The 14,263-nt window shown below is 44.0% G+C and overlaps 1 protein-coding gene across 1 annotated transcript in view; it reads right to left on the reverse strand.

The window, feature by feature from the left end:
- The window catches only part of LOC113021423 (uncharacterized), a 35,052-nt gene that overhangs the window by 16,519 nt on the left and 4,270 nt on the right, over nt 1-14,263 (reverse strand). The window contains exon 3 of the mRNA XM_026166077.2: nt 5,963-6,248. Coding sequence (XP_026021862.1) covers nt 5,963-6,248 — 286 coding nt within the window. The remainder of the gene's footprint in view (nt 1-5,962; nt 6,249-14,263) is intronic.

Here is a 14,263-nt window from a genome sequence, read left to right on the forward strand (position 1 = left end):
CTAGGCATTCCAGTATCCAGCTGTGGGGCATTGAGTCATAGGCCTTCTTGTAATCAATCCAGGCAGTGCACAGGTTGGTCAGTCTGGTCTTGCAGTCTCGGCTGATTGTTCTGTCTACCAGTAGCTGGTGTTTTGCACCTCTGGTATTCTTGCCAATTCCTTTCTGTGTCCCGCTCATGTATTGACCCATGTGCCTGTTCATCTTAGCCGATATGATGCCTGACAGGAGCTTCCATGTAGTACTGAGGCAGGTTATTGGTCGGTAGTTGGAGGGGACCGGTCCCTTCTTGGGGTCCTTGGGGATCAGGACCGTCCGGCCTTCAGTTAGCCATTCCGGGTGTCTTTCGTTAACTAGCAGCTGGTTCATTTGTGCTGCCAGACGCTCGTGGAGTGCAGTCAGCTTCTTCAGCCAGTAGGCGTGAACCATGTCGGGCCCTGGTGCTGTCCAACTCTTCATACTAGAGACCCTTTCTTGGATATCTGCCACTGTGATGGTTACTGGACCCTGTTCAGGGAGGTCGCTGTGGTCTGCCCTCAGATCCTCTAGCCACTGAGCATTGCCGTTATGGGTTGTGTCCTTCTCCCATATGCTCTTCCAGTATTGCTCCGTCTCCAGCCTTGGTGGTGCTGTTCTCTTATTGTTCCCTTGCCACTGAGAGTACACCTTTGCTGGTTCTGTGGAGAACAGCTGGTTTATTCTCCTGCCTTCTTTCTCTCTGGTGTACCTCCTCAAGCGGCTGGCCAAGGCTGTGAGTCTTTGCTTGGCAGTTTCCAAGGCCTCAGGTATGGACAGCTTGCTGTATTTCTTAGGCACCTTATTTGTCGCACCTTTCTGCAACTCCGTTAGTTGGCTAACCTCCCTCCGTGCTACTTTGATCTTGCCCTCTAGCCTCCTTCTCCATGGAGGGTACTGCCCCTTGTCGCTGTTCAACTTGTAGCCAAGCATCTCACTGATCACTGCTGCCGTATTGTAGATCAGCTTGTTAGTGTCGGTAATCGTGGTTGTAGGTATCGTCCGTAGTGCTGCATTAACATCATCTAGCAGACCTTCTGAGGGTACTTCACGTAATCTTGGTAACCGGCTACGGGGGATCCAGGTTTCAAGCTTGGCCATGATCCTATTTTTCAGGTCAGTTCCTCTCGCACTCAACGATCCTTCTCCTATCGCACTTGGGGCTATGTACCCAATCTCGGGTGGGGGTGATGATATCTCCCCCCTGACCTGGCGTCCTGACTCCTCCTTGCCGTAGCATTTGTGTTGTACCTCGTCAATCTCTAGCTGTGAGAGCAGTCCCTTCTTTCGAATGTTGGAACACTGAGCTACTAGTTGTTTCGCCGTCATTGTGGATGTTGGGTATCGAAGAATCCATAGGTCCCTCATCCTATTCATGTAGCCCCTTCCGCCGGGGTTACTTGCGTAGTAGCATTCCAACAACGCCCTGTTTTCGTCCCTTGCCCACCGATGCCTTCTTGTTCCAGTAGCCCACTTTTCGTCAGGGTGCCCTGGTTCCTCAACACCTGACGCGGACCTTGTTGATCCGGGCGACGTCCGAGCCGGCATGCCTTCATATTTATCTGTCTCGCTCATGTCTGCGGTAGGCTTGCTTAGCATAGGGGGTCTAGCCTTAGGACCCTTACTGGATACAGACGCCCCAGGCAGGAATCGAACTTGCGATCCTCTGTTCCAAAGGCGTGTAGTTTAACCACTACGCTATCCAGCTGCTATATATATATATATATATATATATATACTACATATATGTAGTATATACATATATATATATATATACATATATATATATATATATACACTAGGGGTGCAACGATACACAAAATTCACGGTTCGGTTCGATACTTTGGTGTCACGGTTCGATATTTTTTCGATACAAAAAAAATGTTCATGCCTTTTTAATTTGTCATTTATTAAAATTATAAATATATATTTTAACTCAAAAGTACAGTTTTTAAATTTAACCCTAACCCTTGTGCGTGTTTTTTATTTTGACAGCGAATGCGCACCTGCGGACCACTTATGTGCAGCCCTGGTTATTTAGCTCATCATATCGCAGCCACAGAAATTATTTTGTCCATGAAACCATAAAGCTGCACTTTCTTTTTGCCTTATAGTCTGATTTGTCATAACTTCTCCGTTTTGTGGTAAGCTTTTCTTTGGCTGTCACTTCTTCACCCTGACCTGTCTTATTTGGCTCAGCAGAACTGAAATGCTTTTACACGCTCACTCACATAAGCTCAGCGATTCTCTGCGCGATCAACCTCTCACATGTTTAAGCTGCGGGAGATTTCACTTGTCATGTTTGCATAGTAAGCTAACGATTAATAAGACGATGTCAGAGGAATTGGTGCGCAAATTATCATCACTCACAGATCAGTGCTGTCGCTCTCTATACACAGTTCGCACGATTGCAAAGTGAAAGCAAAAAAACAAGCGCAAATTCAAACGCGACTTCAATATGTCACATATTGACAGTGGCTCACCGATGCCAATGACATAATTACCCAGCTACATTTCTGAAAGAATGCAAAAGCATTGACATATATTTTTCCTTCCTACAATAGCCCGACGGGCAGGGAAGAGATAGATTTTGGTAGCCCGACTGAAAAAATCGCTAGCCCCAGGACGTCAGGCTAGCGATATTGCAAGCCCTGTATCTGATTGAGGAATCACTCATCTTTGGAAAAGAGAGTTTATTACAGAGAAATGGCTCTTTCCAAAATAAAAGCTATACTATCCGCTTCTTCTGGGCTATATTCTCAGCAGCATAAGGAGAATCCTGTGCTAACAGCTGTCTAAATGACTCGGCTAAAGTTAGTAGCATGCTTGTTGTTTTTGTCTTTGCACTAGGATGATGTCGGTGTAAATGTGCAGTCATATTCGTTGTGTTCCCACTAGTGCTTTCAGGTTAATCTCGTTGAAATGACCTTAACGCCACAACACGGCAAATCTCCGTTAACGAGCTACCGCCGATCGCCCCGTGCATGGGGCTAGACGGCTAACACGTTAACGAGCTAACTGCGCTAACACACTAGCTCCCACCAATGTAATTGAGCATTGCATGGCACATCCAACATACTGTTTTGCTTTAGTCCATGACTCGCTTACCTTCAGGGTCATACGTCACATGAAAACCAAAATAATTCCAAACGCCAGATCTGAATGAGGGTGGGGGAGGTGCCCTGCGCTCTTCCTTCTGACTATGCTGTCTGTGTGGAGCGCTCAGTGGATCTGCGCTGGACAGTGCAGCCTAGGCGGAGTAGTCGAACGCAGATTCACTGAGCGCTCAACACAGACAGCATCGTCAGAAGGAAAGTTGATAAAATAAATTACAAATGTTGTATTGTTCGATACATATGCGTACCGAACCGAAAGCACTGTATCGAACGGTTCAATATCAATACGAATATCGTTGCACCCCTAATATGTATGTATATATATATATATATATATATATATATATATATATATATATATATATATATATATTTATTTTTCTACAGTTGACAGGCTAACAAACCCTCCTGTGTCAGTGGCAGCTGAACTTCATTCGACCATGGCCTGCAATGACTTTGCCAAATTCTTCACAGAAAAAATCCAAAAGATTAGACAAGCAGTTGGTACATCAACAGCAGATCCAGGATATGTACTGTGTCCACCAAAAAACTGTTTAAACACCATGAAACAGTTTCACCCGATTAACAGCAAAGACCTGGAGGACATCTTAGGTCAACTGAACTCCTCCTCCTGCTGTTTAGATGTCCTGCCAACAAGTTTTTTCAAAAAGGTCTCAAAGACTTTGGAGTCAGACCTGTTACAGATCGTCAACTTTTCCTTAATGTCAGGTGTGTTTCCAGAACCACTAAAAACTGCTGTAATCAAACCTATACTGAAAAAGGACAATCTTGACAAGACAAAAATGAACAACTACAGGCCGATCTCAAATCTCCCATTTTTAAGTAAGATCATTGAAAAAGCAGTTTCTCAACAGCTCAATTACTTCTTAAAACAGAATAATTGCTACGATGCCTTCCAGTCAGGTTTTAGACAGAACCACAGCACTGAAACCGCTCTGACCAAAGTGTTTAATGACATATGTCTGAATACAGACAGTGGAAAAATGTCAGTCCTAGTTTTACTGGATCTCAGTGCAGCATTTGATACAGTTGACCACAACATATTACTCAAACGACTGGAGAACTGGACAGGTCTTTCAGGAACTGTACTAAACTGGTTCAAAACATACGTAGAAAACAGGAAATACTTTGTATCAATAGGTAACTTCACATCTGAGCAGACAAGTATCACATGTGGAGTTCCCCAAGGTTCCATCTTGGGACCCCTTCTGATGCTGGTCTATAAAGCTCTGAATGATTTAGGACCAAAATACATCAGTGACCTCCTGACCCAGTATGAACCTTCCAGATCCCTCAGGTCATCTGGATCCGGTTTTTTATCAGTTCCCAGAGTCAGAACCAGACACGGAGAAGCTGCATTCAGCTTTTATGCTCCATATATCTGGAACAAACTCCCAGAAAGCCTCAGATCAGCTGAAACACTCAGTTTATTTAAATCCAGGTTCTCAGCTGCATTTGAATAAAGCACCAAATCTGCACTGTTTTACTTTTAAGCGTAAATTTCAAAACTCACATTTTAACTACTGATTTTATCTACTGTTCCTTTTCTTGTTCACAGGAGCTGTGTCCAAATTCATAGGCTTCATCCTCCTGAGGCCGCATTTGTAGGCCGATTACGTCACAGTGACGCGACAAAGGCAGTCCAAATTCGAAGACTCCTCCAAACGCGTCCTCCTTTTCCCTGAATTTGAAGGATGGGTCGGGTGTATCCTTCGTGGCCCAACCTATCCCAGAATTCATAGCGCGGCCCAGGCAATTCCAGTTTCCAACAATGGCAGGAGCTGCTTATTTTTAAAATTACTCTTATTATTCTTTCTGGGTCACAAAGTAAACTTTTAACATATTTTCAGGCGAGAATGTAGCTGTGCAAACTTCAAGTATCTGCTCAGTTTATCAAGACACCACATATTTGCAAAAGCGCTCCGACATTTTCGGAGACGTCTGTTACCCACCAGCTCGAAGCTGACCGGGAGGTCAAGGCTCACTAGAGCCGTGAGAACACCGGACTCCCCGCACATGATTTTCAAACCCCCCGTGATCTTTCACTACTCAGGTTAAACATATATAAGTCACTTAGATAACCTAAAACTGTTATAGTTTGGCTTTTTTCAGTGTTTTATTTGTTTGTGTGTAAATCGGTTCGGCTGAGATTAAAGTTATAGTTTTCACACAGCTGAATAAACGTCAAACAGAAAACTGATTATACAGAAGTGTGAGATGGTCGAGAATATACTCCGGTGTCCTGTTATATTTTATATATCAAGGAGCAGATGGCAGTTTATTAAACTCCACCGAGACAGCGGTGACGCAAATCTGAAGGCTCGACTGTTCCATTTCACAGCCTCACACTTCCAGCCTTCTCGGTCTTCAGAGGATCCGGCCCACATAGACCGCGAAGGCCGGATCCTCCAAAGGATACGGCCTATGAATTTGGACACAGCACGGGAGAACGCTTAGTCAAATTTATTTTCAAAATGAAATTGATCAGTTTTTAACTGTCGTTATATTATGTCTCTAGTAAATCCTGGATCTTCAACTATCCAACAACTTTTGTGACACTGATATGTGATATATGTAAATCAAGCCAAACCTGTTTTCATTCATTCTTATTCTGGGAACACAGATCAACCACTAAATCAACATCTTTGATGAGGAAGCTTGTTTCCTTCAATTGTATCTTCAATGCTTCACTTTTGGTCACTAACCCAAATAAAGATCTGCTGAACTCATGGCTGTATCTGAGGTAAGCAGGTCATTGTGAAGCTACTGGAAAAGAAAACTTATCATAGCGGACTTTTAGGGCTGTATTTACTGGTCTCTGTGCTTTCGCTGATTACTGTCAGGTGGTCCATTCCCTTCCCGTCCTCTGTCTGCTGGGCCTCGGGAGCATCTGTCGTTGAGGGTGGGGCCTGTTGGTCAGAGCTGGTTGGTTGAGAAGTCACAGCAGTTTGGGCAGCTTCTCCATTCTGCTGCGTGGTGATTGGCTGGTCTGGCTGCTGGGGTTCCTCCATATTACCGGGCTGATGGATGGCGCTGGGGCTGGTGGTCATTGGACGGCCGAAGCTAACTGTTGAGGAAATCTGAAGGCAGGGCTTGTTCTGAAAAGAATTACAGAGATGCCGTCAGTTATGTTACTGCTATGAAAGTCATTAGGGCATCATTCTGATTATTGATTGGCTGATTAATTTGGCTAAACCGCCAGCTGCATATAAAAACAGAACGTGGCAGATCAGACTCGTGGAGGAAGAGCTTTGCAAACAGAAAAACACAACCACTTTATTCAAGGTCCTGGTATAATCTACTTTGCATGGTGAAGCATTTCTTGATTTAAGAATGCAATCGATGGCAGCACGGTCCAGATGATCCAAAGGTTGCAGCATCCATACTTTGATTAAGAGCCAGAGTTCCTTTGTTGCAGGTCCTAATCATGTCTGCATTTATATAAAGCAACCCTCAAAGTCATGTCAGCATTACTGTGTAACAGCCAGCACTGCTCAGAGTTCATGTTTATCTATATCCATATCTGGTTTTCAGGTGCAGCTACCAGCCACCTCCAGCTTTTCTGGGGGACATTGAGCAGTTTGAGTCCCCATGTAACCCCTCCAAGAGTCCTGGGTGATGAGCTGGAGTGCGACTCAAAAGACCCCTGTGAAGAGACAAACAATGGACCATGCCAACTCACCCAGGTTACCAAGACCCCACCCTGGATCCAGGCCAGTAAGAGAGGTTGGGCACCAGGCGCCAGGCCTTTGGTGCAACATGGCTCCACCCTCCTGTGGGACATCCACCCGGAGGAGCTTTAGAGGTTCAGTGCTTGGTGCAGCAATGCTTTGTTTATCTGATTCCAGTTATCAAAACATCAACCTAAGATTTGTATTTTATTTTATTATTTTAACTGAATACAGCATTAAAATGATTTGCCACTCTTACTCCAACGACATTAATCATTGCAGTTTTGCTGAAGACATTCGGATGGCCCTGTTTGGACTCCATGTTCTTGGATGTGTAGGGTTACTGTTGTGAGGAGCTATAGTTTACCTGAAAGCACAACCCTTTCCTTACCCTAACCGTGTAGTGCCTGAACAGAATTACCATAATGAGTAAAAGTGAAAAGAAAGCTTTAAGGTCTCCACCCTCTGAATCTGCAGGTCTGCTGTGATTACCAGTAAATGAAGACATTAAAGACACCTCGAGTGTAACAGTGAGACACGGGCACTGAAATTATAAAGCTCTGTGTTGTAATTTCAACTTTGATCTGGTGGTGGCAGCGTTGCCTCAACCAAGAAAATACCTCCAAATAGTCAGAAATCCTAAAGCGTAGAGGCCGATGTCCCCATCTCGTTGTTCTGAAAGCAGAAGTAGAGAGTTGGGTGGAGCAAGCACCAACTTGCGAGAGGCTGCACGGCACTAACGTGTTAACGAGCTAACCACGCTAATGCATTGACGCCGTGCAGCCCCACGCACTGGGCGAGCCGCACTAACTCGAGATTTGCTGTTTGCATGCGGTTATGGCGTTAACGTCATTTTAACGAGATTAACGCTGACAGCAGTACTTCTAATATAATGTACGACTCTGCAGATACAGACGAGGTTTTACAGGTTTCTGTTGCACTAAAATATCTTTGTGTGAGTATTTGCAACATCACAATACCACAAGTTGCTTTACGTCATCCTCCATTTTGATTTGGGGCGTGAAGCGAGCAGCATCAGAGTATTTGTAGCAGCATGATTAGGGATGATTGCATAGCGCGGCGGTGGGTGTGGATAATTTTGCCGAAAAAAAACGGCGGATGAGGGCCGGCCGAAGAGTAAACTTTAAGTAAATCCTGAATATTATGTCACTTATTTATGTGCAAATGTTTAATAACGAAGAACATTAAACATTCCTGTTGGCCACATGTCGGCAAAGTCATGTGACATTAGTGACGTTTGTACTAACTTGGTTTTAAAGCCTTTACTTTAAAATATACGCCGTTCAATAGCTGAGCTTAATCCTACAGAGAATAATCAAAGCTCATGTAGCAACAAACAAATGAACAAAAGATTTTCTCCTTCATTTCTGTCAAACACAGCTGTATGACACGTTTCCAGCTGTTAGTATCATGGTTGCTAGGCAACCTGGGCATCACAACGGAGGCTAGACCGCCCATTTCACAAGCCTCGCACTTCCGGCCTTAGCGGTCTTTGAGTACGCGGCCCATGAGGATCGTTGAGGCTGCGTACTTTAAGGCTGCAGACCCTGAATTGGGATACAGCCAATAGATGTGTTAGCAAATAGCGAGTCAGATTCCGATCAGTCTGAAACCACGTGATCGGCTCTGGACATCCCTACTCCTGATAGCATCATCTTTATTGGCCACGACCTGCTGCTTCTTCCAGACTAATGGCAGTCGGCATTCCTGACGCCGGTCCAGATATACTCAATTCTTCTGGATGAAGCCTCAAGTGGCCATTAGAGGAACTGCAGTCGTTGGGCACTTTGTTCAAACTGAAAGCAGCTTTAGTTTATTTGATGAATTTTCTTTTAAGAAACGAAATTTGATTTTGTAGTTTTTAAATCATGTTGTTCTTTTTGGTTTCAATGTTTATGTGTTATAAAAAGAGGAGATTAATAAACTAATTTAAATGCATAATTTAGCAACAAAAGCAATAATCCTTCATATATCCTTGCATGCTTTCAGCAGGTTCTTTCCTCTCATAAGTTCAGTTTTATTAAATTGCAGCGTCCTGAGAACGAGTCGGTAGATGCAGCAGAGGAGACATGATATTAAAACTATAATGAAAGAACAGGATTTCTGCTCTGCTGGCGTCAGAGATATTAAAGGAAACCAAGCCTCAGATGAGTCCTGAGGCTCCACACATAGAAACCACTTGGTCCCAATTATTCACCATTTTACTGATTATTACTTACTTTTCATAAAAGTGAACACATCAATGTGAGAGTGTGAAAAAAGTTTCATTGCCAGTGAAATAACAACAATATTGACACGGATCACATTAATTGAAATCAATCTTTAACCCTAAATTTGTTTATCTACTATTTTGTCTTTTTAATTTTAGCAGCTCCTGCTTGCATAAAGAATCCTTCTCTCCAAATCTATTCATTCAAAAGTCAATTTGATTCATTTTATCAAGCAATAAATAAATAAATTTAGAATAAAATGAAAACACATGTATATAAATATTGACTTCTAAACTTTTCATCTTATTTGGATTATTTATTGAGATGTTCCTTTGTAGGCGGAGCCTCTGAGCTGTGATGTTCAGAGTTCCTTTATCCTGAGCTCCTTGTTCTTAATAAAAGTTGAGATTCCTCCAAATGGGCCGGGCGGCGGAGTTATTCATGAAATATTCAGACGTTTTCTCTGACAGCTTATCTAACAGCACCAAAGTTAAATGCTGAAATTATGACAGCGGCGTGTCACAAAGCTCAGAATAATTTTGTCTCTCCAAAGGTCGAGAAAAAGGAGAGAAATATTTATAAAACAGATCTGCAGCATCTGTGTGGGTTGATCAGGTTGCTGTTTAATAACAGTGACTCAACACTTTCTTGCTGCTGAGGTTTGTAGCTCGCGGGCCTTCGTGTAGGAGGAGTGAGCGCCGTCAGGAGCTTGGATTCATGCGTCGGTGAACAAAGAGCATAGTAACAATCATGTAATTTATCAGCGACTGAGAAGTTATGGAAGGGATCATTAGGCTGTCAGTCAGTCTGAGTACGAGCAGGCGGAGGAGTAATTACAGCCTTCAGTCACAACAGCTTTATCTGTTTTTACATCCTTGGATTTAAACGTGAACAATGTCTGAACCAGCTGTGACATCCTCAGATCTGATCCGGTCAGGTGACGGGCGCTAGCTCAGAGCTCTGAGATGACAGCATGTGGATGCGACATGACGCGATTGATAAGACGCTACCTAAGGAGCGTATCCTCGATATTCACAATCCTCCTTTCTGAAACTCTGAATTATCAAATTTAAAAAAGGACCCGAGATCAGTGACCAAACCCATAAACTAACCAGGCAAGTGTTACAGCGGAGGGCCGATCTCCCCGTAGACTTCTACAGGACCAGAAGTCACGCTGTAAGCAAAGGTATCGCCACCTGGTGGCCATTGCAGAATGCAAAATGAGAATGCAGCTCAGAGTCCACATCGCTCCTCTGCTTTTAGAAGGCAACAAAGAAAAGAAACTGTCCCAGCTGGGTCCACGTTTAGACACACTCATAGAGCTGCAGTTACGTCCAGTAACCACTGTTTCTGTTTCACATGTGCGGCTCCCACTAACAGGAGGTCACGGCTACACTGGGTAACGTGTGGTGGAGGTCCAGCCTGTGCCACATGCAGACGTCCTCCACCATCTTTGTCCTTAAACAGAAAAACAGGAGCCTGGAAACCAACGAGGGAAGACTCCAACACAAGCTCCACACGGTGGATGCAGACAGGTGCCAGCATGAGCTCGTGCTGTCTGCCGCACACGCTTTCTGACACGAGCAGTTCACCGTCAATCAAAAGAGACAGAGTTTAGATTCAGACACGTCTTTAAATGTTGTTTACACTGAAAAAATAAAGCTGCATGTATTAAATGTGATCCTTCCACAAACAATACTTCCTGTTTCTAAGAGAACATAAGATAGAACAGGCTTCATTAACACTGGAAACACTGCAGATTCCCTGAGTGCTGATATTTCAGACATTTTTACATCTAAAGTTGTGCTGACCATAAAACTAAGTTTGTTGTGTAAAGAGAGAGGAGCTGAAGCAGCATCATTTATCTGACTTTTTCAAACTTGTGCTGCGTTTGCTCTCGGTTCAGCGCTACCCCTGTGCTCCTCACTGTGATCAGCAGTAATCTTATCGGATCAATCAGACAGGCTCATCGATCCGAGCGATGCCTGGAGGACGAGCTGCTTCCTAAAGAGCAGGGGCTCTGTCGCAGCGCCTACACGCTCGCCGTTGTAACGACTGCCAGGACTGCATCGATCGCTTGTCCCCCTCCCCGAGGACCCAGCGCTGCAGCGCTGCTTCGCTGACTGAAGCAGAGTGTGTTATTACAGCGCTGCACGAAGCTGCACGTGCTCCCTGATGCAGTGCGACCGTTTAGCAGCATCAGTGTCATTCGATGCAGATCACAGGATACGTCTGCAAAACACCTCCGATCCTCCCAAGTCGCTGACGTGCTCAGCATTCAGAGAAGAGGACGAGAGGGTGTTTACCTCTTTCTTCCCCTTCTTCATCACTCAGCGAGGCGAGCACTCGGCTCTTTGTTCTTTTGTTGGTTACCTCAGGAGCTTCAGGTTACAAGAAAACTTCTTTAACTTTAAGATTTAAGTTTCATCCGGTCTCATCCTGGATCTGTGTATTAAAACCCATCAATCATTTAAAATGAAATGTGATGGAGAAAGATGAACTCAGCACTGCTACTCAGGGTCTGTTACTACAGTGACCTCACAGCGGCCATATTATTGGTCACATGACAGAATTAAAAAGGCTCCAACAGCACAAACACGGTCCAGACCTACAGCTACATCCACCTGTCAGTCAAAGAGGCCACACCCCTAACTTTAAGCCTTTATGTGATTTAAACACAGACATCAAACAGTTTGTGCATCAGGATGTAAACGTCTTGATGCTCAATCATCCAGGTAAGCAAATCTCCAAAAGTTGATTCTGTTCATCTGGACTAAACATGTTTGCTTCTCTGGGGACCGACTACTGCTGCCTCTGCTGGATGTTAGAGGAACTGCATGTTCTCATTTTATTATAAATTTATATTCTTATGACTTTTATGCTAAAACATTTTTTTAGACCATTTTGAAAATGTTTATTCAAGACGAAAATCCAACTGTTTCCAGTTTTCACACAAAACCTTTGATCATCATAAAAATCTGACGTGCTCTGCAGCAGATAACCTCGGATGGAGCTTTTACTTCAGAACCAGCTCGAGAGAATGACAGGAGCACATATAATCATCAGCTTACTGCAGTTAGAAATAAGAATAGTTTAGAAAATGTGACTCTGTCCAAACAGCAGAGAGCTCTATGCGACCCACATCAGAGGCTTCGAGGATAATAAGCACAGGACAGTTTTTTTATCTGCTGCGAATACTTCAAATTTTTATTTTAACAACCTGAATTTTCCTGAACATGGAGACACGAGGGTGTCCTACATAATTAAAGAGCTTCTGCTCAGGATGCCGGTTTGAATTATTTGTTAGACCCGCGAGCTTCAGCGGCTGCTGTTTGGGACCGAGTCTGTCAGACGTATGAACAAACTTACCTATGAAAATTTTAAGCTTCACAGTGAAACATCAAAAACTATGTTTCCATAAAAAACAGGAAAAAAAACTTCCCATAAAAATAAGGATATTTCATCATCATAATGATAAAAAGATTAGAGAAATGAGGGAAAAGAAATCTCACACAAAACAGAAAGAAGCAAATTGTTTCATGTCCATCTTCCACATACAGTCTGTAGTTCTCTAGATTTCTGTGACTAAATCAAACAAAATCAATGAATTTTAATGATTTATTAATCATTAATTTTGCTGATTACAGCGGTACGCTGAGATTTTACTGTCGTGTCAAAGATCAGGGACTCAGATTTCCCCTTTTGATCTCATTGGCTGGAGGAGGGTCACAAGGTCTTTAATGAAGGGTCCTTACAGGAACCGGAGTTTAACATTAATTAACCTGCTGCTGCCTTCGTCCTGTCAGCGAGCGGCAGGATTAGCGCTGCGAGCTGTGGCGGGCACTCCGGAGGGAGCGGCAGCAGGAAGACACGACCATCGCAGCCATTAGTCTGTTGTTTTTAGCTCTGCGGCGGCGGCGTAATGACTCGGGGCTCTGCAGATGTTTGTTTCATGCTGCTGGGCCAGTCATGATGCGCTGACATGATAGAAGCCTTTAATGAAATCCTGGGTAATGGCTGCGTCCCTGCAATCACAGACTCTGAGCTTGTTGGGCTGTAGCTGCGAAGCTGTGGCGCTAATCAGCTACAGGACCCTCTGACAACATGAGTCTGAGAGACGAGGCTGTAACAGGATGAAACAGCCTCACAGCCGTTGGACAAACATGGACTCGTATCAGCTGTTTTTACACCACAGACACAAAATGAATCCGTTCAAATTTTATAGCATGAAAAAAAATATGTTTGGAGGCTGGATGGAGATTTCAGAGCTGTGAGTCATCTCACCGTTCACTTAGATTTGTATTCTTAATGTGATTACATCCTCCAACGCCCCGTGACCCCGGAGGTCCAGTTTGTTTCCAGAAGTCTAGATTTTCATTTTGTTGAATTTTAGTAACTAAAATCTTTTTCCTTTCATGTTTAGTTTGTTTTTCCTCTCTAGAACAGCCTGGATCCAGATTCAGATCATGTTTTACGGTGGGTCAGGGTTTGGTCCCGCCCCAGTCATAAAACCCCTCTAGGTTAGAGTTAGGGTTCAGTTTCTCTCTGCCTGTCTGGAACAAATGTAAAAGCCTCTGTACGAGCTTTTCTTTGAACAGGAACATCTTCCACCTCGTGAGAGTTTGCCTCTTCGACCCTGATCCAGCATGGTTGACTGGAGAGCTGGTGGCTGACCTGATGGAGGTATGTAGAGGAGCTGCAGAGGCAAAAGCACTCCAACCAGAAGTGGACTCTGAACCTGATTCTTCATATGCTGACTTTGTCTTCTTTATTTCGGTTAAAGCTGTCTGTAGTCCTGTGCAAAGGTTATAGATGTTCACTTCTCCAACGCAGGCACCATGAGAAAGACTCAACTTCAACTACAAGAAGAACGCAGAGCCCTCAAACAGATGGATCAGTCTGGGATTGTGCGGGGAGTTTCAGGAGTAATCCACACAAGAGCTGTGGAAAGTTCACTGAGATGCTCCAAAGCCAAATGAGTCCAAGACCAGTGTAAAACCCAAAGCCCCAATCCCAACGTCCATGCCACCGACTTCCAAGTCCTCCGAGATGATCCAAAACCAGCCTAAACCATGTTCATGGGCGAACCCTGATCCAAAATACTGCAGCAAGAGTCCTGACAGGGACTAGAACAAAAGCTGATTTCCCCAGCTTATCTTCATGACCTTGTAGTACCATATCACCCTATTAGAGCACTTCGCTCTCGCTCTG

Source organism: Astatotilapia calliptera, chromosome 4 (genome assembly GCF_964374335.1).
Source record: "Astatotilapia calliptera chromosome 4, fAstCal68.1, whole genome shotgun sequence".
In the NCBI taxonomy this organism is placed as follows: Eukaryota; Metazoa; Chordata; class Actinopteri; order Cichliformes; family Cichlidae; genus Astatotilapia; species Astatotilapia calliptera.